This window comes from Triturus cristatus, chromosome 10, assembly GCF_964204655.1.
Source record: "Triturus cristatus chromosome 10, aTriCri1.1, whole genome shotgun sequence".
Lineage (NCBI taxonomy): Eukaryota > Metazoa > Chordata > Amphibia > Caudata > Salamandridae > Triturus > Triturus cristatus.
Genome location: NC_140593.1, coordinates 615,634,002 through 615,661,527, shown reverse-complemented (window position 1 = coordinate 615,661,527; position 27,526 = coordinate 615,634,002). Strand labels below are relative to the sequence as shown.

At 43.6% G+C, this 27,526-nt stretch overlaps 1 protein-coding gene across 4 annotated transcripts in view; it reads left to right on the top strand.

The window, feature by feature from the left end:
- MGRN1 (mahogunin ring finger 1) overlaps nucleotides 1-27,526 on the top strand; it is a 308,688-nt gene that overhangs the window by 116,487 nt on the left and 164,675 nt on the right. For all 4 annotated transcript variants that reach the window (XM_085632139.1, XM_085632140.1, XM_085632141.1 and 1 more), the window contains exon 10: nucleotides 26,425-26,493. In XM_085632139.1, the coding sequence (XP_085488265.1) occupies nucleotides 26,425-26,493 (69 nt within the window). The remainder of the gene's footprint in view (nucleotides 1-26,424; nucleotides 26,494-27,526) is intronic.

Genomic DNA, 27,526 nt, shown 5'->3' with positions numbered 1-27,526 from the left:
CTTGACCTTTCTAGATGTTAGACCAATATAATGTAAGCCACATGGGCATGTCAGTCTATAAATTACATGACATGTGTTACAATTGGTAAACTGACGGAGAAACCAGGTTCTGCCACTACCTAGTACAATCTCAGTTGTTTTCTCCGTCAGTCCACACACCAAGCAACTACCACAGGGATGATGTCCTGGGGGAAGGCTTACATTCTTCTTCCCATGCACAGGTCTCGTATGCACCAGTCTGTCTTTTAAGTTTTGCGTCCTTTTGAACGCAAATCTGGGCTGGGGCATCTGAAAATCGCTGGTCGATAGCAGTGACCAGTGTCGCCTGATTATTTGTCTGATCTTGTTAGACAAAGGGTCAAACGTCAGAACTACTGGCAAGCTCTCCCTTGCTTCCTTTTTGTTCCTTTCAAGTAAAGCCTCCCTGTCAGTGTCTAGTGTCATCTCTTGAAATCTGTTATGTGTTCTAGATGATAGTGGTAAATCGCCAAACACAACAGGTTCACTAAAACCTGGTTTGAGGATGAGGCCTACATTTTCTTGATCCTGCCACCCCAAAATATCACGTCCGTTCACAGCTACGTAAATGTTCGTAAAAATGCTTCTACCTTTGAACACAACAACGTCATTAAATCGCCCCTTCATAAGAATATCATATCCCCAAATGCCTTTGGATTGACATCCGCTGGAATCAATCATTTCTTTGACCATAATCAAAAGTTTTATCTGCAAGAATGGTAATAGGCTAACCGGAGTCTGCCAGTTTACCCAAGTTATCCTTATCAATACTTACATCACAAATGGGACGTCTGCACCTTTTCTTTGACCCTCCACAATGTTGACATCCACAGTGAGTAATACATTAAGACTTTCACATAGTTAGTCCTCATCAACATCAACCGAGTTTACTTTGGTTCTCAGTATATTTGCAGACAGAATAAAAATGCCCAATTTTCTTGCAATTAGCGCACCTTTTACCTTGTGCAGGGCATGTAGCACTATTACCATGTGAAATTTTGACCACCACCTATAGCATGCAGTAACTTTCTTTCCGGTGTTTTTAAAATACATTCTTGTTTACAGTAGCATTAACTTCCACATCATCTGACTCTCCTACAGTAGCAGCATGTGAACTAGCCTGAGACTCACTTGTCTTAACTCTGAGATCCTCTGCAAGATTCTTAGAAGATTTGACAGATCGTTCAGTGCTGCGGGCAATACTCATGACCTCATCCAAGGATGGATTTTTACATGTTAAAATCCATTCTTGGAACTTTTTATTAAAATGAATAAAAACCAACTGATCACGCAAAGAAATGTCAGGACTGGGACCAAACCCACTTAGCAGCTAAAACCCTAAGTACTGCTAAATACTCTTCAATTGACTTCTCAATCATTTCCTTTCGTGTGAAGAAATTGTACCTCTCAAGCTTAACAGAAGGTTAATCAGTGTACTGTTTCAAGATATACATCCCAAGCAACATCTTTAAAATTGGGTGGACAACCGGTAAATTATCAAAGACTTGCTCACCAGTGTCGCCCATAGCGGCATGACGTATTGCATTATACTTAAAAGCATCTATAGCAACAAGGTAGTTTTCCAAAACCCTAAGGCATTTCCTCCCTGGAATTGAAGGGTTCCCAGGATTCTGCAAAAACAGATGTGGTTGTACCACATTACTTGAAGGAGCCATAAATAAGCCACAAAGTGAATTAAAACAAGTAACAGCAAATTCAAATAGATTTATGAAATAATTTAAGATAGGAAGCAACACAAAAAAATACCAATACAAATGTTTGCCTGTCACTGAAAGAAGCAAGCTGACTAAAATGAGCCTGTAAATGCCAGCACTTGAGCACGGAACATTGTATCAGAAAAGTAAACAATTCCAAAGCCAAAAAAATACATCCAGTATGGTCACTAAACATGCTTTCTGAAGGGTCTGAAATCTGAAATGCAGAAATCAATGCTGAAATCAACATGCAGAGCTTGCTTCAAAAGTAAGCTATTTCAAACCAGAAAAAACATCCAGTATGGCCGCTGAAGTAAACATGCTGTGCGTTCTTTCTCGATGGAGTGAGTACAATAGTCACAATGGTATCTCGTGTCACAAACACCATGAATCCTAGTGTGTGTTCAGTAACACGTGCATTACAATGCGCCAAATTTGTAAGACGCTGGATTTCTGGGGCCGCTTTCGAGGCTTGAAAGTAGTTCGCGGTAACAGCAACCTCCAAACGGTAAAGTACCTTACTGCTCCAAATATAGATCCAAAGCTCAGAACAGTAAGCACGATTAACATCCTTGTTTCCGTTTTGTGAACTCCTCCATGTAAATCTCCATGTAAAGAAAACTAAATGCAACGAAGGGATCCACAGGGTGTCGGTGGGTCCACTAACTCCCAAATCACTCTACGCCAAAGAGATGTTTTGGTTAGGAAGAAACCAAGTAAAATTCTAACACTAGGAGATTTCCAAACAAAATGTTTATTCCGATACAGGACCCATTACAGCTTTCCGGCTTAACAGCCCATAAAATGAGCTTACAATCTAGAACTTATACACATTCCCTTAGGGTATTCTACATTCCATTAAGGCCAAAACTCCCAGCAATAATAATACTAGAACACAAGGATACACTACGTACTACAAATATCTCCCAGGTGCCTGCTGGATCAGGAGAATTTTGTAGCAGCGGTCACACGCACTAACAGGTGGTACTGTACAGATCCGCGCTGACTCCGCGAATTCCTGGAAGTGACAGAGTGAAGCTACTTGCAAGTGCCACTCCTGCGTATCAACATCTGTTCCTTTCTTACTATGCCTTCCGGGACAGATTCAGACCCACTGTCCTGACTTGGTTGGTCTTTTGATGACTAAAAATCTTTCCTCTGTGTGCTAGGGAACGATGCCCTCAATGAAAATGAAAAGGTTAAAGCTGTGCCACAAAAGCAGGAAGCAGATGTAGGTAACAAGCTAGCGTGATGTGCGTCTTTGTACCCTGGGCTCTGGCCATATCTCTTAAGTTGTGTGATAAAGGCCACCTAACATACCTGAAGATGATTCAAGACCAGGAGGTGAAGTTAAACATTACTGAACACAAAAAGAAGTTGCAGTCCAAGTGCAGGTCCCGTTGCAATCCAAGTCACTGGCCTGGCTAGGGGACTGTTCCCGCCACCAATCTACTTCCCACTCGAAGTCCTTGGGGTAGTCTAAGCACAAGGTTAAGAAAGCAAAGTGGGACTCAACCCCCATCTTGCCACTCTGACTCCAAAGAGAAAATGCGAGGACGTCAAGATATAAATAGCACTCTGTGGAGGGACAGATTCCTCAATTGGTCCTGGTGTGCCAATTGAGGGGTTCAAAGAGGCTATGCTGTAGATTTTCAGCACGCTTCTGGCTTCCTCTGAGGTGCCTTTAGACCACACTGAATAGCAGGAACCTCCAGTTGAGTTCCCATCCACTGAGGACCCATTACCAGGCCCTTACTGAATCTAATACACCCTTACTCTCTGACCCGATATTCATACTGGTTCCTGCTGCCCCAATGCCAGGTGATGATTCAGTGCCAACACCCATGTCTGTTCTTGAGCCGACCTGTGCTCAAGCTCTACCTATGTTGTATCACAAAAGCGCAACCTGTTGTCATGGCATAGACTGTAACCCAGTGCCTCTACAGCAGCACACTTATAAGTGAAGGCTCCATGAACTTTTTTTATTCTGACTCTGATCATGTGCCAGAGCAGGGTGCACTGCAGGATACCGATGATGGTGAGGGGAGACGGCTTGCTCCTCTCATATTTACTGATGAGGCCTTACACCCTGATTAAGTGGCTTGAGGCAAAGTTTGACAGAACACAAAGGCCACCAGTGGAAGAAAGTGCCTCATTTGCAGTGCTGATTCGGAGTGTAGCTGAAGTACTAGAACTACAGATGCCCTACATTTTTGTAGCAGATATTTTGCAGTTGGGGCCACCAACATCTGAGTTCTTGCTCCTATATAATGTATCCTCCCATTTAAAGTCACGGATACTCTAATAACTACTTGGTTGAAACCATGTTTGTACTTTCCAGATAGTGGGCAGGTCATCAAGCAACATGGGCTTCCACCCGAAGACCAGATTTTTTCACCAAGCACCGTAGTGCAGAGATTCTAATTTTACAGGCACCAACCAGTAAGGTGAACCCTAGTTTTCAGTCTGGGTAGAGAATCCCAAAGGATTGATGCCTTAGGGAAAAATGTGTGTTCGAGGCATATGAGCTGCAGATTACACACTTTTGCATAGATCGCCATCTGGTGTTGGGCCCGGATGTTTGCAGTTTGTTTTTCCTCTTGGAAAGTCTTTGGAAGTCACTAGGTCGGTGACTCCTTCCTTGGTTCGTATTGCGCATGGGCTTCGGCTCCATCCCCAGATTGTTTTTTTCCGCCATCGGGCTCGGATGTAATACTTCGCGCTCCGGTTCCGAACATTTCCAGTTCGACGATCGAAGCGGAATCCTCGCTCATCGCGGTGTTGTTCAGATCCTGATCTCCTCAATCACCTTCTCTTCGACACATCTTCTATTCCAGTCGTCGACGGCGGCCTTCGGGCCTATCCAAGCTCCGGTCCCGGCTGATGTAAAGAACTCCATTCAAGAAGTGCCCTCGATGTGGGTCCAAATTCCCCCACACCGATCTTCATGAGGTTTGCAACCTCTGCCTCTCCCCTGAACAAGAGGCTCGAGACTGTCCCGCCTGCAAGTCTTTCAGATCGAAAAAGACTATTCGAGATCGAAGGGCCAGACGAAACATGGTGCACTCCTCGACCTCCGTTCCAGTCGACATCTTCGGGGACGACGTCGAAGCTCCGGGACAGCAGCACACCGAAGAAGACCTTGTCAGTGCTTCCGAAGCCGACGACTCGGATGTGGAGGACATCACTCCGGCGCAGAGGGTCGTGAGTACTATACCCCCTCCCACACACGCGCCGACACCCAAAAAGGCTTCGGTCACGCCTTCGCCTCCGGGCCTAGGCAAGACCAAAGACACTGCTTCAAACACCCCACCTTCGGGCCCGGTGAAGAAGCCTTATAAGCCTACCGGCGGCTCGGGCTCGAGCCAGCCTGCCAGCGGTGCCGAGAAACACACTTCGGCACCGAAAAAGAGACCGACCTCTACCTCAACACCGAGCTCCGCACCAAAGTCCTCGGTGTCGAAACCTAGCCTTTCGGTACCGACCAAACACCATAAGGCCCTCGGCACCGACACTTCCGCGCCGAAACCTACCTCGGCGCCGACCAAGAAATCGGAGGTTCCAAAAAAGCACGGCACGGACAAGCCTAAAAAGGCATCGGCCCCGAAACCTTCGGCGCCGACGGAACACACATTGTCTCAGGAACTGTTTACACCGGATCCCTTGCAAAAGACACTTACCAAGGATCCAAAAACTGGACATTTGGCACTCTCTTCTAAAAAGAGACATTTGGACAAACCGGCTCCGCCTCCACCTCCAAAGAGGAAAGACTCTGCTACCTCCCCTTTCAGAGTGCCTTCCCCACCTCCTCCACCTCCGCCACCCTCTCCACCTCCACCCCCTCCGCCTTCTCCACCCTTGCCTCATCGCTCCCCGACCCCGTCTCCTGACCATGATAATCAGGGGGACCCATATTACGATCCAGGGGATGTGCCACAAGACCCCACCCCTACAGGATCCCCAGACCCATGGGACATCTATAATAATCCAGACAAGAGGACCTTTACCCATCCAGGCCATCTCCACCAGAAGACTCATTAGGGTTTCACCACCTACTTCAGAGGGCGGCACATTATCACAGAGTAGAGCTACACACTGTCCCGCTAGAGGAAGATTTCCTCCTCGACACCTTTGATACCGCACATAGGTCTACCTCCATACTACCTATGCTCAAGGGGGTAATAAAACATGCGCCAGAGGTTTTTAAAGACCCAGTCAGGGCTAGGGTCATTAACCCACGCATAGAGAAAAAGTATAAAGCTGCCCCCACAGATCCTGCCTATATCAAAGGGCTAGCGCCACTAGATTCCCTAGTGGTTTCCACTGCACGGAAGAGGTCAAACTCCCAGGCGTCAGGCGAAGCACCACCACCTGACAAAGAGTCAAAGTTACTGGACGCGTCAGGAAAGCGCACTGCGTCACAGGCAGCTAATATATGGCGTTTCGCCAAAACTCAAGCGCTATTGGCCAGATACGATAGAGCGCATTATGATGAATTCGAAACCATCTTGCACTATCTCCCAGAAACATACAAAAATAGGGCCAATGAATTAATTCAAGAGGGTAAGACTATAACTAACACCTCTATACGCTGTGCCTTAGACGCAGCAGACACAGCCTCCAGGGCCATTAACACTAGCGTCCTCCTCCGTTGCCATGCTTGGCTGAGAGTTTCAGGCTTTAAACCTGAGGTACAGGCCTCCATATTAAATCATCCCTTTGACCAAGAACATCTATTCGGCCCAAAGGTAGATGAGGCCCTCGAGAAGATGAAGAAGGACACATACGGTGAACTCTATGGGAGCCCTGCAGTCACACCCTCCTAGGCGCTCCTTTCGCCGCTCTTCCTTTCGGGGTACGGCCAGAGGCTACTCCTCAGATAGCGCGTCCACGTCCTACAAATCCCCTGCTCAATCCACCTTCACAAGGGGTTATCAAAGAGGCGGCTATAGGGGCAATAACAATAAAGGCAGAGGCAAAACAAATACCGCCCGCTCTGCCACACCGCCTACCCAATGACTCGCCCCCCCTCCCCCACCCCCACCCCTCCCCCACGCTCCCTCCTGACCATCCCACTCCGGTCGGGGGCAGGCTACAAAATTTCCTTCACGTCTGGGAGACCATCACCTCAGACAGATGGGTGACCCAAATTATTCGTTCAGGGTACTGCCTAGAATTGACATCTACCCCCCCAAACATTCCACCCAGGCAACGCCCAATGTCACAAGAACATTCCACGTTACTAAAACAGGAGGTAATCTCCCTCCTACAAAAACATGCGATAGAACGAGTCCCCGCCAATCAGCAAAATGTAGGGGTCTACTCCCTATATTTTCTGATACCAAAAAGAGACGAGACTCTACGACCTATTTTAGATCTCCGGCCTCTAAACACATACATACATTCGGACCATTTTCACATGGTAACACTTCAGCAGGTACTTCGGCTCCTCTCCCAGAACGACTTTCTCACCACACTGGACTTGAAAGACGCATACTTTCACATTCCGGTACACCATGCTCACAGAAAGTACCTCAGATTTGTAGTGGACGGGCAACACTACCAGTTCAAGGTGCTCCCATTCGGGATCACAACATCACCAATGGTATTCACCAAGTGCCTAGCGGTAGTGGCAGCACACCTCAGAAGACGGCACATTCACGTCTTCCCATATTTGGACGACTGGCTAATAAAAGCCACGTCCTACAACCAATGTGTACATCACACCGCCACTACAATCCAACTTCTTCACCAGCTAGGCTTCACGGTGAACCACCAAACGTCCCAGATAATACCATCCCACACAAAGCAATACCTCGGTGCTACCATAGACACCTCAAAAGCCATAGCCTACCCCAATCCTGCCAGGATTGCAAGCATTCAGGCTTTGCATCAAAGATTCATACCTCAACACTCTCTCCCAGCAAGAGTGTTTATGCAACTCATAGGGATGATGGCCTCTTGCATTTTCATAGTGGCTCATGCAAGACTCCAGATGCGTCCACTCCAAGAGTGCTTAGCGCGCCAATGGAACCAGGCCCAGGGGCAACTGACAGATCTGGTGTTGGTAGACGGTCGCACCCATCGCTCTCTGCAGTGGTGGAACACCACAAATCTTTCCAGGGGTCGACCATTCCTGGACCCGGTTCCACAAATAATCCTAACAGACGCATCGCTCTCCGGCTGGGGAGCTCATCTATTACACCTCACAGTGCAGGGCACATGGACGCCGCAACAAAAATTACTCCACATCAACCATCTGAAGTTACTGGCAATCTTTCTAGCCCTAAAAACCTTTCACACACAGATTTTAGGCAAGGCAGTCCTTATTCGCACAGACAACATGTCGGCCATGTACTACATTCAAAAACAAGGCGGCACACACTCTCCACAGCTCTCTCAACTAGCACAGAGCATATGGAGATGGGCAATTCCACACAAAATCTTTCTCCTAGCCCAACATGTCCCAGGAGTCCAAAACACCATAGCAGATCTGCTCAGCAGACAGACGCAGCAGATCCACGAGTGGGAACTTCACCCACAGGTTCTTCACCCGTTCTTTCAGATGTGGGGACATCCCAGATAGACCTATTCGCCACCCACGAAAACAAAAAATGCCCAAACTTCGCCGCCAGATACCCACACCCATTGTCCAAAGGCAATGCGATATGGATGAACTGGTCAGGCAAATTTGCGTACGGCTTTCCACCTCTCCCACTAATTCCATTAGTGGTGCGAAAGCTACAACAGCACTCCCTCACACTGATTCTAGTAGCTCCAACATGGGCCAGACAACCGTGGTACACCACGTTGCTGGAACTCTCGGTAGTGCCACACCAAAAGTTACACCTCTCACCATGCCTCCTAACCCAGAACATTGGAGAGATCAGACACCTGGACCCAGCTCAGCTCAACCTTGCGATCTGGCTCCTGAGATCCTAGAATTTGGATACCTTAACCTTCCCCCTGACTGTATGAACGTCATCAGAGAAGCTAGACGCCCTACCACTAGAGCCTGCTACGCTGCAAAGTGGAAAATATTTGTTGTTTATTGCCATAACAACACAATCAACCCTCTAGACGCATCTATACATCACATCATATGCTACTTGCTCCATCTACAAAGGTGTAACCTAGCATATACATCCATTCGGCTTCACCTCGCAGCAATTGCCGCTTACCTACAAAACAGACAGCACCTATCACTTTTCAGGGTGCCTGCCATTAAAGCCTTCATGGAAGGCCTCAAACGAATCATTCCCCCCAGAGTACCACACTCACCCGTGTGGAACTTAAATATAGTTCTCACAAGGCTATGGGACCGCCTTTCGAACCTTTGCATAAATGTAAACTGCAATTTCTCACATGGAAAACAGCTTTTCTTGTAGCCATCACTTCCCTTAGAAGGGTCAGTGAGATACAAGCATTTACTATACAAGAACCTTTTCTCCAAATGCACCACAACAAGGTTGTCCTCCGTACCAACCTAAAATTCCTACCCAAAGTCATTTCCCCCTTCCATCTAAATCAATCTGTAGAATTACCGTTTTTTTTCTCGCAACCTCAAACTGTTGCAGAAAGGGCTCTACACACGCTAGATGGTAAAAGGGCCTTACTTTACTATATCCAGAGAACACAACCCTTCAGAAAGACCAAACCACTGTTTGTCTCTTTCTCTCCACCACACAAAGGCAACCCCATCTCTAAATCAGGGATAGCTAGGTGGATTGTAAAATGCATACAGATTTGCTACCACAAGGCAAAACGAACGCTATCTGTTCCCCCTAAAGCCCACTCTACACGAAAGTTAGGGGCTTCTATGGCTTTTCTAGGGAACATCCCATTAGATGATATCTGCAAAGCAGCTACATGGTCAACACCGCACACTTTCACTAAACATTACTGTGTAGATGTGCAAACCAAGCAACAAGCTAGTGTGGGCCAGGTTGTACTAAAAACAGTATTTCAAACCACTACAACAGATACCGGTTGTCGCCGCTAGGGTTTGGAAATGCTATATAGTCTATGCAAAAGTGTGTAATCTGCAGCTCATATGCCTCGGAACGGAATATGCTACTTACCAGTATGCATCTGTTCTTGGCATGTAGCGCTGCAGATCTACACACGCCCACCCGCCTCCCCGGCTACCTGTATCTGTTCCAGTCTATCTTATTTAGATACAACACACATGGGTTTCTTCACTGTTATTACTACGCTCCATCTTTCCCTGTTGGCGAAAAACAATCTGAGGATGGAGCCGAAGCCAATGCGCAATATGAACCAAGGGAGGAGTCACCGACCTCGTGACTTCCAAAGACTTTCCAAGAGGAAAAATAAACTGCAAACATCCGGGCCCAACACCAGATGGCGATCTATGCAAAAGTGTGTAGATCTGCAGCTCTACATGCCAAGAACAGATGCATACTGGTAAGTAGCATATTCCTTTCTTCTGCCTGCCTGGGTCTGCGATCTGTAAACGCAGTCTGTCTAGTAGGCCAATATAAACATGCCTTTGGACTTAGGTTATCTGGGCTGGCTTGGACACCTCAGACTGCATTGGCAGGGCAGTCAGTGCTAGTGTTGTCCTTCGTTGACTTACTTAGATTAAGTCTACCGCATTCTCCGGAGATGTACAGGAATCTGTAGGATTGAAGCGAAGACGGACCCTGCTCTGGAATACATCAAAGGCAGCAGTGCTACAGTGCATTCCTTGCAGTTGTTGAGCTCTGCTAAGTAATTTTCTCAAGTGCTGAAAATGTAGCGGCTATTCCAGAGGCCTGGCATACTGACCGCAAGAGCCTATCCAGCCACTTGTCCAAAACCACTATACCTAACCTTTTCTCTCTTCCCACAACAGAACGTATTTCATAAGCGCACCGGTCCATCGTACACTCCATGCTCTCCATTGGTAAAGGTATGAGACATGGAGAAAGGCGACAGTTGTTATTCCTGCTGATTCCTCATCCCGAAAAAGGACAGTGACCTCAGGCCTGTTTTGGACCTCTGACTGCAGGTGCTCACATTGCCTCAGATCCTTTCTGATTCGGCCTAATCAGCACCCCTTGACTGTTCTTGAAAGTGATGGCATTGCGGGAGGTCAGGAGTTCCTCTATTCTTGTACCTCAGCAACTAGCTGCTGAAGGCGTGCTCACCTCAGTTTTGTGTTTAGTCCAGCAAGGCCTTGCAGTGGGCATTGTGTTAGTCTTTTTTCCATTTGCCTGAACAACTTCCCTTGTTTAAATCACATGTTGTAATGAGGTTTAATAAAGATTTGTCATACTTTTTCCTCCCCAGCAGTTTGTTATGCCATTCTGGGATTTTACCATGGTTTTGAATTTCTAATCTTGATGCCTTTCGAGCCTATGCATATCTGTTGGCTGCATTTCTTGACCTTGAAACTGTTTTCCTCATTGCCATCAAGTCCGCTCATTGTTGAGTGAACTGCAGGCACTTTCAGTGCAACTGCAGTACAACACCTTGTTCCTGCACAAATTGGTGCCGTGGACTTGGGTAGTCTTCTATCTGAAAGTCGTGTCTCCTTTCCATGTTGGGCATTCAATCATATAGAAGAGTACTTTGCTCCCACTCATCCCTTGAAGGAGGAGGAGAAACTCCAAAGGTTGAACCCCAAAGGGGCTCTAAGTTTTACATTGATCGTACCAAGGACCATTGAGTGGGTGACCAGCTTTCTGTGGGTTTTTCAGCAGCAAAGAAAGGGGAGGCTGTGCAGAAGTTGACCCTGTTCGAGGTGGACAGCCCTTTGCATTTAGATATAACATACTCTGGGGAAGAAGCAGCCCTTGGAAGGTTCGAGGACCTGATCCACCAGGGCCAAGGCTGCTACCACCACATTGACGCTTGGAGTGCCTGTTCTTGCCAGACAGCAACGTGGGCGTCAGTGCTTACATTCATGAAGCAACTGCCTTGATAGCCAGGTCTGGCAGGAGAGACACTTTGCCTGCTTGGTTCTACAAGGCTTTCTGGTCTGAGATCACTCTACTGACCCTTCACTTTGGAGAGGTACTACTTTGGTATCTATTCCAAAGTAACCATTCTGTGGTAAAAAAACACGTTTCAGAAGAACAAGTTACTTACCTTCGTTAATGTTTTTTCTGGTGGGTACTCTATCTAACCACCAATTCCTCCTGTCTTCCCGTTCTGTGGAGTGTTGTCTTTTGAAATGTAAAAACATTCCAAGTTAGTACACTTTCAAAGTTTCCAGCAAATGTCCAAGCTATGTGTCAGAGGGCAACAAGACAAGAAACTGATGTAAACATTCGGGGGTGGCGCTTATTGGTGGCTTTGCTCCATCACTTTTGAGGCAGTGTGGAGTCCGCATGGAGTTCCGTACTGCCACGTCTTAGTGGAAGAGAACTGCTACAAAATTCACCGGATCCAGTCTGGCACCTGGGGAAAATTCTAAGATGAGAAATCTACAGTTAGAATATCTGCCAAAAAGAGCGTTCCAAATGTTAAGTAACATGTTCATCATGCAGCCTTTGTTAGGAAACAAGGCATTACCTTGAATGACAGAGGGATCATAGTGGAGCCTCAAGAATATTTCAGTACTTCATAAACATGATCTAGGAGTACCTTGCATATTTTGATGCATAGAAGACGTATCCAATTGCACCTTCCTCCACTAGAATAAAGATAAACAATATTAAAACATTCTGATCCCAAGATGCTTCCACAGTCCTCTAGTCTGCTGATCAACAGAGTCCCTACAAACAAGAAGTAGAGTTCTGTGCACCATTCCACAACTGTGAAAACACAAAAAGCGGACAGTGGACCATAAAACACCTGTGCAGCACCAGTACCGCAAATTACCCAATAATATGTAGATAGTACGCATTCATTTGTGTGCAGATTCACAAATGTGCCGCCTGTCCAGAAGCACTTCCCCTCCACAGGGAATATGACAAATGAAAAAACTAAATTGGAACTGCACCACCACTTGAGGTACTTAGAAGATTATTGTCCATAACTTTTGCGGAAATCTGATTTAAAGAAGAAAGTTGCTTTTCATGCACGTTGTGTGATGTGTCTCTTCTTTATTATCATTTCAAACAAAAACATCAGCCAATGTGTTTCGTCCTTTTTACATAGGACTTCTTCAGGGCTGAAAGTTGAAAGAAATGTATACAAAACATTTACAAAACACAATACATGACCCACAACATTTATATGTACACAACATATATATTACATAGAAAAAGTAAAGACCACAAAATAACACAATACTGCTATCTACAAACATTTTAAAAAAGTGTTCATTAAAAAATCATACCCTGATTGACGTGCAAGAGCCACAGTCAAAATGATACCCTAAAGGGACAAGAGTTGGTAGTATACCTGTGTCTAAAAATGATGAACTACAGAAGAGGAGAAAGAAAGGAAAGAAAAAACAAATTTAAAACAGAATTCAGACAAAAGAAAAATTGCTAAAATAGCATCACAAGGATGAAATGACAGGATAGAAAAAAGTTCAGTTATTAAGACAGACAAAAGAGTCGTACACCTATGTGTGTAGTACCCCATGCAAAAAACAGAAATCGGAACGTACCAAAGTAAATTCAGGGCGACACCTAAGTCCCTGGGTAGTTGCCTGGCTGTAAAAGAAATCTCAAACCAAAGTCGCTGCCTGGCTTCTGAAAGCCAGAAAAACGCTCTGGTAAATAACAATGCGCATCCTATATTCTAAGTGTAAAAGGCTGGAGCGTGCTTGGCGCAAATACTATGAACCGGCAGCCAAGTGTATATATAAAACAGCGATAAAAAGAATTCACGCTTAAAAACTTAAGTCCATCAGGACTTTCTTTGCCAATCAGATTAGCTCCTCAAACAAGTCGGCAAAATAAATTTTCAATATTGTTCAGGGCTTCATCAAAAACTCTGTGTGAAAATCTAGCTACCTTTTTTATCACTAAAATTCAGGATATTTATTCCTCTTTCCCACTTCCGGGACCATTAGATTTTCCATCTCAGACACTGTGTGCGACTAGCACGTGGACAGTGTTTCGCCTTCTAAAATTGGAAACGTCGGCGCTGGAGCTTAATAAGATAAAATCAGGCTCTCTGATGGACCCATGTCCTGCTAGATTTTTTAAACTCCTTGCCCCTTGGTTTCTCCCGTTATTGCATGAAATTTGGAACTCGTCACTGGTAACAGGGGTTTATCCCTCCAGTTGGAAAAATGCATATGTCTGGCCTATTCTAAAAAAAGAAAATGCGGATCCTTTGGAGCCCAAAAATGTTAGGCCAATTTCTCTTCTTCCTGCCCCAGCGAAAATCTTAGAAAAGGAAGTACAGAAACAACTTAAAGACTTCCTAGAATCAAACCATCTCCTTCACGACTCCCAAGCCGGTTTTAGATCCGGATATAGTACGGAAACGGCTCTGCTGGAAGTGACAGAGACTATCCGGGAAACTGTCGATCAAGGAAGGTGTGCGATGCTGGTGCTGTTGGACTTGTCCGCAGCTTTTGAGACCGTGTCACACAGGATACTTTTAAACAGACTCAAGGGTCTTGGGTTGTCAGGTACTGTTTGGGCCTGGTTTTGCTCCTTTCTGAAGGGACGTACACAGGAAGTGGTTCTCCAATCTTATTCCTCAACTGTGAGCCCCCTGAAGTGTGGAGTTTCGCAGGGCTCGGCCTTAAGCCCAACGCTTTTTAATGTGTACCTTACTCCTCTGGTAGCAGTAATTGAGAAATTTGGGGTGAAGGTCGTCTCATATGCGGATGACACACAATTAGTGTTCTCCATTAAAGATCATAGTGAGACGACCTTTGTTAATTTGAAGCAGTGTCTTCTGAATATTTCATTATGGATGACCGAGAACTGCTTAAAATTAAATACAGATAAAACGGAGGTCCTCTGTTTTTTAATCAACCTACTACCCCACAGTCAGAGTTTTGGTGGCCGGTGGAGCTAAATCCTCCACCTCTTCCAGTTATTTCTGCCAGAAACTTGGGTTTTAAGTGACACACAATTGTCGAGCAAAGTGCAAATTGCCCATGTCTCGGGCAGTGTTTTTTGAAGATGAAGGCTCTTCGGAGCTTTCTTCACTATCTTCCCATGGATTGCAGGAAGACTGCAGGGCACGCATTGGTCACCTCTCAACTTGATTACGCGAAGAGTCTGTATATGGGACTTCTGGAGTACCTACTAGAAAGACTGCAGACTGTCCAGAACGCAGCAGCTAGGCGTGTGCGTAACGTGTCAATGCGTCACCATATAACCCCCCACTTGATCAGTCTTACCGGGGTTAACAGTGAAAATAAGAGTAGAGCACAAAGCCCTTACTTTGGCTCATAGAGCAATGAACAACATTGGTCACTAATATCTGAGGCGAAGACTGGTACAATACAGCAACAAGAGAGTACTCCGATCTAATGACAGGAATTTTCTAGTCATTCCATGGTTTGCAAAGGTCAGGACTGGAGGCCGATCCTTTGTGGTTAAAACGGCTAATCTGTGGAACTCTCTGCCGGATTACCTAAGGAAGATTGATTCTGAACAAATTTTCAGGAGAGCATTAAAAACATGGCTCTTTACTCTTCCCTAATTCCTTAAACATCTGCCACATAGTTAGATAAATAGCACTATCAGCGCCGGGACACCTCTGTAGGAGGTAGCCGTGCGCTTTATAAGTTTTTTATTATTATTATAATTATTAAATATATAGACAGTGTCACGCACTATCCAGTGATGATGCCTACCTTTTCCAAATATTCCACTGATCCTCCGAGCCAAGCTTGAGAAGGCTATTTGAAAGCGATCCAATGCGAAGATGAATGAAATTCCCAGAGGCATATGGTATGATAGCCATGGACCGGTAATCGGCGTGTGCATTCAAATAAGAACTAGCATATGTTGGTGGAGATTATCCACCCAGATTAATGCTCCTGAAGAGAAAAAGATAACATATGATTACTCAATGCCCTTGTGTCCCCCCCCCCCCCCCCCCCCCCCATGGTGAAGTGCAGCATTGGCCAACCGCCACTCTGTGTCGCCCCCAATCTAGCAATGGCTGTATTAAATTTCCTGCCAATCGGCTCTAAAACATGCCTAAAACGATCAGCAAATGGCATTTCCATTGCAAAGACTCACCCAAATACAACATGCCAGATAAACATAATTGCTCCTCAACGTAATAGTGGCATGTGATCTCAAACATGTGCCCAAACATCGTTTGTATGTCGTTACAACGTATTCCGTTGCAACGCATACCTTTACCACGCATGCGTTACAACGGAATGCTTTTTCAACGAATATTCCTTTACCACGCATACCTTTACAACAATTTTCGTTGTGAATTTAGGCATTGGAAGGACATACTCTTGGTAAAGGTTATACCCCTCCCCTGTACACTTACGTGACCCCCCCGCCCCCAATCCTTCTTATATTTACCCCTGCCCTTAATCCTCAATCCCTTTATATATATTTTTTTTAAAAACTAAAATTCCCCTTAGCTGTTGACGTCGTCTCCTCTCCATCTTCCGTGGTGACGTCGTAAAGAGGAAGCGGAAGTTTCTTTCCGTTTCCTCTCAAACGATGCAGATTGCCTGCACTTCTCGACGTGACATCAGGTGAGTTTGTTTATTTGGGGGGAGACCCCCCCCAACCCCCTTTTTTTTCCCCACTCTTTTATTTTTATTTTTGGGGGGAGACCCCCCAAGCCTCCTTTTATCTAATTTTAGCCTTTACCACACATGCCTTTACTACCTATCTTGTAGTAAAGGTATGCGTGGTAAAAACTTTTGTGGTAACCACGCATGCGTTGTAATGCATGCGTGGTTAAGGTTTGCGTGGAAACGGCCGCGTTGTAGTGGCCGTTTCCCCCAAACATCCTCCATAGCTGGGAGCCCTGATGAAAATGCCCGCAATATATGCCCCAAAGCCAAAGTTTAACCTACCAAAAACTCAAGCCCCAAAAGTGTAAATATAACTTGCCCAAAAGTAGGCCAACCATAACCACACCAACCATGTGTGCAGCACTCATAATGCTTGCCAGACAGTAAGGGAACTGTAACGGAAGCCCAAAGCTTAACTCTTGTCAGCGCACACGGAGCCCTCATAAATATGTACTAAACCTCCCAATCCCTTAGTGGTTACGGTGGTGGCAGACTAACCCTCCCATGGCCCAGATGAATTGCTCGAAAAACGAGCAATAACCCTTCGGACACCCGAATTAAAAAAAACACCAAAGTTACTTCAAGTGGAGTGCAGACCGGCGTCAATCAATCCCCGCAGTACGCGCAAATAAGACGAGCCATGTTTACGGCCCTCTTTTACGTGTGGAAGAAGTAACGTGATCGCATGATACGGTCACAACAATGGGATAAACCGGTAAATAACTCAGAATCGTAAGTCTGCCGTTTTAACCGGGTAAGGAAAGTAGGAGAAGTAATGGCCATGTAAACTGGACCTCGGATGTACATAATCGATACGTGGTGTAAAGATACAAATTAATGAATCCAAACCCAAAAAAGCAAATAACGGAATGACATGCTGTGTCATAAGCCAAAATTAACATGTAGTGTATAAATATAATCGGTATGGTTCTAGTCTAAAAAAGAGAGAATATATTAAGAACAAAACGGGGCGCAGAGCCAAAGACACATGGCAAACCCCGTGTATGTATCTAAAATGCGAAGTCTGGGATTCGGCCTTCAAGTTCATAGTCACTTCAACCAAGTTCATGACACGATCCAAAACAGTGGTTTGGCAGGTAAATATTTCCAAGATCGCCCAGATTAGATTCTAATCTGAGCACCCTATATGTACGCTTGACAGAGTTTAGAAAAAGACCATACTAGCGTTCTGGTTGTGCCACAGAGGGAGACATGTTGGAACAGTTCATACGTGAGTTATATTTACCCACAATGCAGAACCAATTTATAAACCATTCATTTGAGTGGAGCTGCCATGATATTATATTATAATTACAGTGCTTGTCCTTAATATATCTTAGTGGCTCATACATAAACTATATTCACCCATAGATCAAAACCGATTTGTAAATAATCTGGTTGAGTATGGGGCACTGAGCACAGAATATTAACAGAGCAAAAGAAGAAAAACAGAAATAAAATAGATAAGCAACATGAATTAGTCAAGGCGGAAAAGTGAGAAAAAGGAAAAACAATACAATGTTTAACAAATTCTATATGTACCAACAATGTATTGTCAAAAATTCATCATTTGATCCTTCTATAATCTCACTATTACAACATTTTTAGCGCCCATAGGGCAGCAGGAGACAAGAAAACCAAACAGCATCTGTTGACATTATAGTAGGAATTCTATATGGCAAAATGGCACTTGCAGGATTGTCAATATGAATTGTCAGCAATCTCATCCATATAGCATGTTGGCATTTCCTGAGAGGAGTGAGACATCCATCGTATATAACCAGCAGTGAAGTCATTGATATTGGTTGATACAACATTGCCACCAATAAACATAGGGGACAGGCCGAATTTAAATCTCAACCTTATCAACCATATCCGTAGGTGACAATACGTCCCCTACTAGTTACATGTAAGCCGAATATGAAAGCACGAAGACACACATCACTAGATCTGACTTGTTATAAGTGGTAATGCATTTTGTCAACAGTGTTGTGTCCCATTTCAATACATCTTAAACAACATATCCAGACAGCTTTCCTGCGACGTAGGGCCAATTCACGATTACCTCCACAGGGATGCACCGGGATATGGTCAATACCAGGAAACCAAACCCTACATTCATCCCCATGTTGTCCCCCCATGTGATACGTCATTGGGTATTTCAGATCATTGTTCCTAAACGCGCTTGTATGCGTAGTTTCAGTGGTCGCATGGTACTACCAACGTATATATCCTGTTAAATTCGCAGCCCAATATGTATGTCACGTACTTCATCTTACAATTTATGAAGTGTCTGATCTCATACTCCTTCTCAGTGTTGTGTTGTATTGAAATTTCTTGATCTTATTTCTCGCAAATGTCCTAAGCAACATATTTGTATGATTAGAGCAAACATTCCTTGTCCTGGTGCTTTGCAGTCTCTTATCCTGAAAGAAAGTGGCTTTCTGGCACAGTTATTTAAAGTAAAGGAGCTTCATTTATAAGTCAGTAGAAATGCAATATTTTACATCAGCCAACAGAAAGACACTTGCCTCAAGACCCTTTGTTACCTATTAGTGGATATTCAGATCTGGCAACCGAAATATGATCATTTTTGTAACAATGCATTATGAAGGTAAACTCATTCAGAAGGCACACAAGCCCAAATGGCCATCCTGTCATGGAAAAGTGAACCCCTCTCCCTTTGGTCTCAGCGTTGGGAGCCACTTCACACCTAACCAGTGTGCTATTCAGCTCTAGTGTGACATTGAACACTGGCCCTTTAAGAACAATTAGCAGAGGCAGGAAAATGTCGACTTTCTAAAAGTGTAATTTTCAAAATAATAATAAAAAATCCAACTTGACCATTAAGTTGGATTTAAAATTATTATTGAAATGAGTCCTTGATTCATTATCCTAGCTACTCCCAACCTGAAGTTAAGCATTATAAGGTGTTAGTACATGTAAAACATAACATTCACATTCCTACTTTTTAAATGCCACGCACCCTGCCCTATGGGCATTTAGGGCCTATCTTATGGGTGACTTGTAAATATTAAAAAAGAAGGTTAAGGCCTGAAAAAAGGTATATTTTATCAGATTGAATTGACAGGAGCCAGCCTGAAGACTTGCTTTGCATTGTTGCTTTAGTGGTGGCCTAATATGTGACGCAGTCCACTAGTGACATTTAACTTAAAGGCTTAGGTACACTTTTGTACCATATACTAGGGGCTTATAGGTAAGTTAAATATGCCAGTCAGGACTGTAGCCAATTTTAAAATGCTTTAGAGAGCAGAGCTCATGTACTGGCATATTTAACTTATTCTGGTTGGCAGTGTACCAGTGTGCAGTCAAAAAGCCAGCAGCATCTGTCAAAAAACAGCAGCACCAATCAAGAAAGAAATGGGGCTGACCATACAAAAAGAGCTATTTTCCTACACATATTATAACAAAAATGCATGTAAAAAAAAGCTGTCCTATCAAAAATATTATGTGGATAGCAAACTTTCAAAACTGACCACCACATTAAAGAAAGGTAGGAGGAGCAAGTATGTGCCCTTGTGAAGTTTGTCGGGTCAGAAGAAACTGAAGATAAAGGCCTGTCAAGATGGATACAAAAATAGATTGGGGCTGATAATCTTCTTCCCTACTGTCCCCAAAATGTCCTCTCTCCCTCCCATCATGGGCTTAAAAGAATTGAAGAGGTGCCTGAAGCAAGGGAGGATGGCGAGCATGACTAGAGTGTTTATGTGGAGGTTAGGAAGCACTGTGCATACAATTAAAATAAAAACTATAATTGTCAATGTCATTAATGGAAAAAATGCTTTGGTTACAGTGCAAATGACAATTAACGGGACGCAGTTTCTGCTCATTTTTAATACACCTGTTGTATTACCTATCTGGCCAGGCCAGCATTACACACAACCCTATGATTACACCAGTTTTTCAGAATAAAATCCAACTTTGTCTAAATGACCAGACCATGCTCAAATTTGTATCCTTGGGTTAAAGAGCTCTTATTAATGCTTGGCATCATTAATTTTAGATCATAATGTGCAGTTATGACAAAGGTTATTAAATGTGATTAGTAGAGGGTTTGTTACTCTATGTACACAAACCACCTATTCAGGGAAGCAACACAAGTAACCAGCAAAAGAAAGCTTGCCCACAACTCTAGTGCACCTATTGATTTGAAAACTTTAGAAAATAGGAGAAACAATGTAATTTCCACTGCCTTTGCAGTACCACTTTACCGTGTTGCAAAAACAAAATGTATAGGTATCATTCAGTCCTGAAGGTTTGTAAATGCAGTGCTACAGCAGGACTAAAAATATGGTACGTTTTGCAAATTGTCCAATTATTAGTTTTAAAATATGAGCAAACCCATAATATTACTCTAAATAAAGAGAATGGCACATATACGACTTTGAAGATAACCTTAAGTTTGTGCATTTTCTTTTAATAATCAAAAGATGTGGGTGTTCCACAAGAGGCTGCAATGGGTAATGGTTTAGAATGCAGAGCATATAACCTGTTTATTCCTACAATCGGTGTGGGAAAGAACCAACCATTTATTCTTAAATATTTTTTTAAAATGCACAACTAGTTTATTTTTATTTGTGTGTCCCAGATACCTTGGATTTTGATCTGTGCGCCTTTCCCAATGAAACTCGCATCATACGTAGGATTAGGCAGATTAAGTTGGGGTGGAGGTACTTTTTAAGTTTGAGTGTGATTTGTTCTTACATACAATTACAAACCGGTTTTATTTTAAAGCTTAAGTGCTATTATTCACCTCACCTTACTGAAGATCCTTTGTAATTTTCCCACATGATAATTAAGTTGTAGCCTTTATATTGATTGTTTAATTAAATATTTTACTTTTTAAGCGGTTCCGTTTGCAAAATACCAGCTTTTAAAGAGCCATGAGGAAGGACAATTATTCTTGTGTTTGCCTTTTCTCTGTGACACACAATGAAATATAAAAGCAAAGGAATAGACCTTACTTCATTCATACTCAAATGGTTTACATGTGGGTTACAACATTATTTATTGTTGTAAAAATTATTACTACGTTTCCACTGTTTATTGTCTTTAATTTATAAAATAAATCAATTCTAGCACCTACAATGTTTCTACCACTGGCGAGCCACCTTCCAAATATGGTCAGTGGGGGACCCAGGGTGTTTCTGAAGGTATACTTCCATATGTTAGCTCTGTATTAAGTGTTCTTCTTTTCACACAATGGATTAACTCCTTAAATATCTGACGGAAAATGACAAAATCGTTAAACTCATGCTGTGTAAAAGTGGTAGGCAGTAATATGTGACCCGAATTGCAGAAAGTGAATGAAACCTTCCTCAAAGACAGTCGAGGGGTTGCGGGGAAAGGGGGGTGGCTTACACCAAGCGCATTTAGGAAATAAATAAAATGTGTTTGAATTGTATAGCGTACTTTTCGCTTGGATGTGCTGTGGGATAAAGAAGTAACCAAAATGTTTATATAATTGTTCTTTGCTCTGTTGTTTGTGTAATCTCTTTCCTACACTGGTTGTGGTGGTGACAAAGCAGAAAGGTAATCAATTACATTAATGTTAGGGCAGCACTGTGATGACTGTGCTACTTCTGGAAACTGGGAGCTGGAGGGATTTAGTGGAGCGGAACCAATGGAGATGCCTCAACATAGCTTTCATAATTAAGGGCTGGTAGGCTAACTGGGGAAAATGGAAAAGAGGAAGGCCAAGAAACACCTGGCGGTGAGGCCTTGAGGCTAACTGCAAAGAGACGGGTTCCACCGGAATAAGATTGAAAGAAAATCCCAGAACAGAGGTGGCCGAAGAGTCGTGGTTGATGGCCTATACCCCATAAGTAGGCCTGACTGGGATAGTGCTCTGGGGAATATTAAGTGTTCTGGAAGTCAGGGTATGTGAGGGAGGAAGGTAGCCATAAATGTCATTGACACAGGCTTCCGACAACAGAATTATCCCTCTGTTTAGATCGAACAGTCAGACAGCAGAACCGGGGTAGATTATCCCCGCGCAGGCTGTCGATGCCTCCTTGTTTTACGCAGACGACGAGGTCCTTATTTCCAGGACTGCTAGGGGGCTCCAATCTCTGCTCGGTGCTGTCTGATTTTATGTCGGAACATGATCTAACCATTAATAACTCAAAATCTTTTGTTATGGAAGTGGGGAAACGCCCGAAAAAGAGCTTTCAATTCAGGGTAGGTACAGTTAAGGTACCCCAAACCTATGTTTTCTATTATCTCGAGGTTATCCTGGATGACCGGCTTAAATGGGGTCCGCTTAAACAAAGGAAGAAGGGGGACTTGGCGCGGGTGAACAGAACTATTTTCAACTTTGCCTCTAAATTGGGCAATATACCTATATTTGCCCTGTTGAAGATCTACCAAGCAAGAAGTGTAGCCACAGCCGCCTATAGGAGTGAATTATGGGCGTATATTGCTACAGGTGTTTTTCAGGTAGCCAAGAATTCCTTTTTAAAGCGCATGCTAGGTGTACCCCAGGGCACGCCCAACCTGGTGGTACATGAGGAATTGGGGGTACCTTATCTAAGCGATACTTTGGCTCTCGGACCCTTGATTATTTGGCTAAAAACGGGGTAAAGTTGAGTGGAATGGGGTGTCATAGAATAGAGCGCTGTGGCGTAGAGTGGAAGGACATAGAGTGGAGTTGTGTAAAGTGGAGTGGCATAGTGTATGCATGGTGTGGCCGCTCACTGCCATTACAGACAACGCATTTTCGATTGAAATAACCATTAAATTTGCACTGAATCACAGTTTGACTGCATACAAATGATAATGTGTGGAAATGTCATCATCTAGTGTATTGATGTGTTTTGATTCTATTCGAATATTTGTTTCCCCCACACTTGGGAATTAACAAAAAAATTGATTTCTTTTTATTTTCCTAATTCTGATATAGTCTGATATTTGCCGGTTCATTTTTGTTGAGTGCTAGAAACAAATCCGACACCCCCTTCTCTCACATGGGTACTCAGCAGGAATGTCACATAAATTCTCTCACTTTGAAGTCAAAGAAAGACAAGTAAGCACCAAGCTCCTTCAAAGGCATATCCTGACATTTGATCTCTGTGTTTTGTCTTCGAATGCACAGCAAATGTGATAAGATAAGAACAGGATTTAAAGGCCTGTTTACAGAAAGAGTGTACTCGGAAGGATACAGTAAACAAGCAATGCTCACAACAGGAATGTTCTCAAGCTGGGCAGACTAAAGCAAATGAAGCCAGCAAATAGGAAGCATGCAACTGTGAGTTACAAACCACAAAGCCAATAGTAAGCAATGGGTGCAATACATTCCCAGGGAAACTTTCAGAATGCCTACAAGAAGTCGTGAGCAAACCAGACAGCTGTGCTGTCTGGTAGGCTTCGACCTAAAAAGCACTGGCAAACTAATATGCCTCACCTATGCGAGATCTATTGTCTTAATCAATGGGTATTTTTTTGTCTTGTCATCTATCCTCTGCAGAGGAAGTGGAGCCATAATCACCAGCATTACGGGGCAGAACCCAGTCTTAATGCCTTCAGGCAAGGAACATAATTGTTTACAAGTGCCTGAACAATTGAAATTGTGGTTGGAACTATAGTCTGCACCAAGCCATAATCCAATAATTCAAACTTTACTATAGGGCGCACGAAACCATAGTTCCAGTGCTGAAACTCTCACACAGCTCCGCAGATGCACCTCATGCACGATGTGCAGCTCATCCTCTTTTACAGCGCGGATCCTCACACAGCTCCACCACGTCCCTCATGTGTGATGTGCAGCTCATCTTCTGTTCTAGTGCTGAGATTCTCACACAGCTTTGCTGATGCACCACATGTGTGAAGTTCAGGCCATCATTTGTTCCAGTGCTGAGACTCTGGCAGCTCTGCCGATGTTTGATGTGCAGCAAATCATCTGTTCCAGAGCTGAAACTCACACCGCTTCACCGATGCTCCTCATGTGTGATGTGCCACTCATCTTCTGTTAAGGGCAGAGACTCTCACATAGCTCTGCCGAAGCCTCTCATGTGTGATGTGCCACTCATCTTCTGTTAAGGGCAGAGACTCTCACATAGCTCTGCCGAAGCCTCTCATGTGTGATGTGCAGCTCCGCCTCTGGCACAGCTGTACCTCATGTGTGATGTGCTGCTCATCTTCTGTTCCAACGCTGAGACTCTCGCACAGCTCTGCCGATGCACCTCATGTGTGATGTGCCTCTTGTCTTTTGCTCCTGTGCTGAGACTCTTACACAGCTTTTCCGCTGTACCTCATGTTTGATGTTCTGCTCATCTTCTGTTCTAATGTTGAGACGCTCATACAGCACTGCTGATGCATCGCATGTCTGACGTGCAACACTCCTGCTGTTGTAACACTGAGCTGCACCGTAGCTCCCTCGAAGCACTTATCTCTGGAGTACAACATCCACTGGCATTCTAGCACTGAAACCCATAAAGTGCTCAAATACAGGACCTCAATTCAAATGTGCCTTACATGCTGCTGTTCTGGCATTAAGATTCACGCACAGCTCTTCTATGCACATTGTTCTGATATGCGTTGCTCTGCTATTTAAAACCAAGATTAACATAGAGCTCGTCTGATGCACCTCATTTCTGATGTACAGTATTCCCAGCTATTTCACCACCAAGACCCTTCAACAGTTGTTCACAAGCCCCTCATTCCTACTTGCACCAAGACGTGTGCCTTTAACATAGCAGAATGGCCCACATCCGAATGAGATACATTGGAAACACAAAGTCCTTCACACACATCTCTGTTGATACACCTCATTTCTGATGTGTATCCTTCTGTGCTAATCCAGCACTAAGGCCCACAGAGAGCTCTTCCAGTACACATCATTTCTAATGTTTTCTCTGCTATTCCACCACTACGTGCATTACACACCACTTTTCTCATTTTTGATGAACAGCAGCTGCAGTGCTCGATAACATGGCAAAACAAATTGACAAAGCCAAATAGATCTATTATTTGACTGTCAATATTTGTTTAAGCTGTGCAGTAAAGCAGGGTAGCTGGAAGAAAAAAAATCCCCTATGATGAGGTAAGTGGTATCTGTGTCATCTCACATTTTCATTTTTAATTACAGCCACTCTGTAGAACATCTGCACTGCTGTCCAATATGGCTAACAAACATTGATAAAGCCAATAGATCTTGCACAAGTCGTGGCATCTTGCCAATGCTTGTTTGTATATAATGTCTATCTCACCGTACTGGACGCAACTCATCCGTAATAGAAGCAACTTGTTTTTTTACATGTATGATAAGTAGCTTGATGCTTTTAATTTGCCCCATCACTGAATTTTTGTTTTATTAAAAAAAGGCTCTAAATTGCCACCTGGACTCACACTAGTTGTCAGATGATATACCCTGATGGACTTCCCCATATGACCACGTGGACAGTCCCATATCCCATGGCATTCTCCATTTTACCAGATTCTTGCTATACCCAATGACTTTGAATACTCTATATTACCAGTCATAATGGCATTTGAGTCTCTACGATATCCCCTAAATAATCATATGAAAAACTCTACAGCAGCACATTGATTACTCCAGTTAGATATGTTAAATCAGTGTGGCAAATACCATCACATCACCAGGTAAAGCTCCCCATATCACTAAAGAAAATGCTGCCTTATCACTACAAAGTTTGAGCCCTGGTAACCAAATGAAATACCACTACATCTCCCTATGACATGCCCCTAAACCAGTGCTTTAATGACATAAGCACGAGGCTGTGAATTAGCTGGCTGACTAGTAGGTAGCAAAATAAAACCTCTCCTCCACTGGAGAGTTTCTATTTCCTGTGTGCTTAATGTCCTACCTTTCACAACTGTTCCATTTTCACTGACTCAGAGTGGTTATACAGTTTGCAGTGTGTGCTATACAAAATAGAAAATCAGTGACTCTTTTCCCTCCCCTCTTAATTTCTCTTTGTAACTTTACCAATTCCCTATTAGTCACAAATCATAAGACTGTCTTATTGTAAAATTGTATCTGCCAGAATCTCATGAACTTTCTCATTCTTGCAGGTGGATCGTGTTAGTTATCTTCTGCAGGAGATTTACGGTATTGAAAATAAAAACAGTCAAGAGACCAAGGTAAGTTAGGTTCACAGTTACAATGTTGATTATTATTGTCAAAATATTATGCATCAAAGAATGTAAAATTGTTTCTCTGAGATTGGAGACTAGAGTTCCATGTTATAGTTCAATCGTGTGCTTAAACTATGCATAGGGATGATGTAGAAGAACAGTTCTGTTGATGGCACGTGAAAAGCCAGAAACATGCTTGGCTATTCCCATATAATCACAGCAACAGCCTACTTTTGTGTGAAATGAAAACATATAAAATATTTTGTTAGTTTTTAAATCGGACTGTTTTTGAGCCCTATGTACATTTGATTAACGATTATGTTTCTGTACATGCAGTTTTATAGCATATCTATTGTGGTTTCACAAGATTTGCATTATGCCGACATCTAGGAGTATTCCAACTAGGCTTTACTGTTTTCAGTTCCTATGTGTTGTGATTTCTTCCATATTTTCTACTTTATTTAAAAATTCTAAAAATCTGTTTTGAGTATTTTTTTGCTTTTGCTATGTAAAACAAATACTGACTCCTCCTCCCCCCAGCTCACATTAAGAATTGGCTTTTATTCCCTTCCTTCATTCCTTTCTATTGTCAATTCTCCTCTCCTTATTGTGCCTAATTCCCCTTTTCTGCTCCTTTCCATTGAATCTGCTCCTGCAATAACTGATCATTAATACACTCAAGTCCTTGTCTGTCTTGTTTCCATGCCTTTGCATGGTTACTGAACTTGTTCATTATATGGTTGTTGGCATCTATGAGAGGAAGCGACTCCTGTGTGCTTGCTTTTCAAGTAAAACTGAGTGTTAGGTACAATGCTTTAAAGGAGGACACTGATTCTGTTGGCATCCATATGCATAGCGATCTTTGTCACGATCTTGATATCTGAGCTTTCCAAAACCAGGGTTTTGTCCCGCACTCTGTAAAAGAGGATGATATCAAGGTGTGGTAACTCTCACCCTGGACTAATATCCTGCTAATAGTTCAGCTACAAACTTGCTGGCCTCTAAATAGTAGTGTACAGTGAACAGTAAGCTGAAGCCA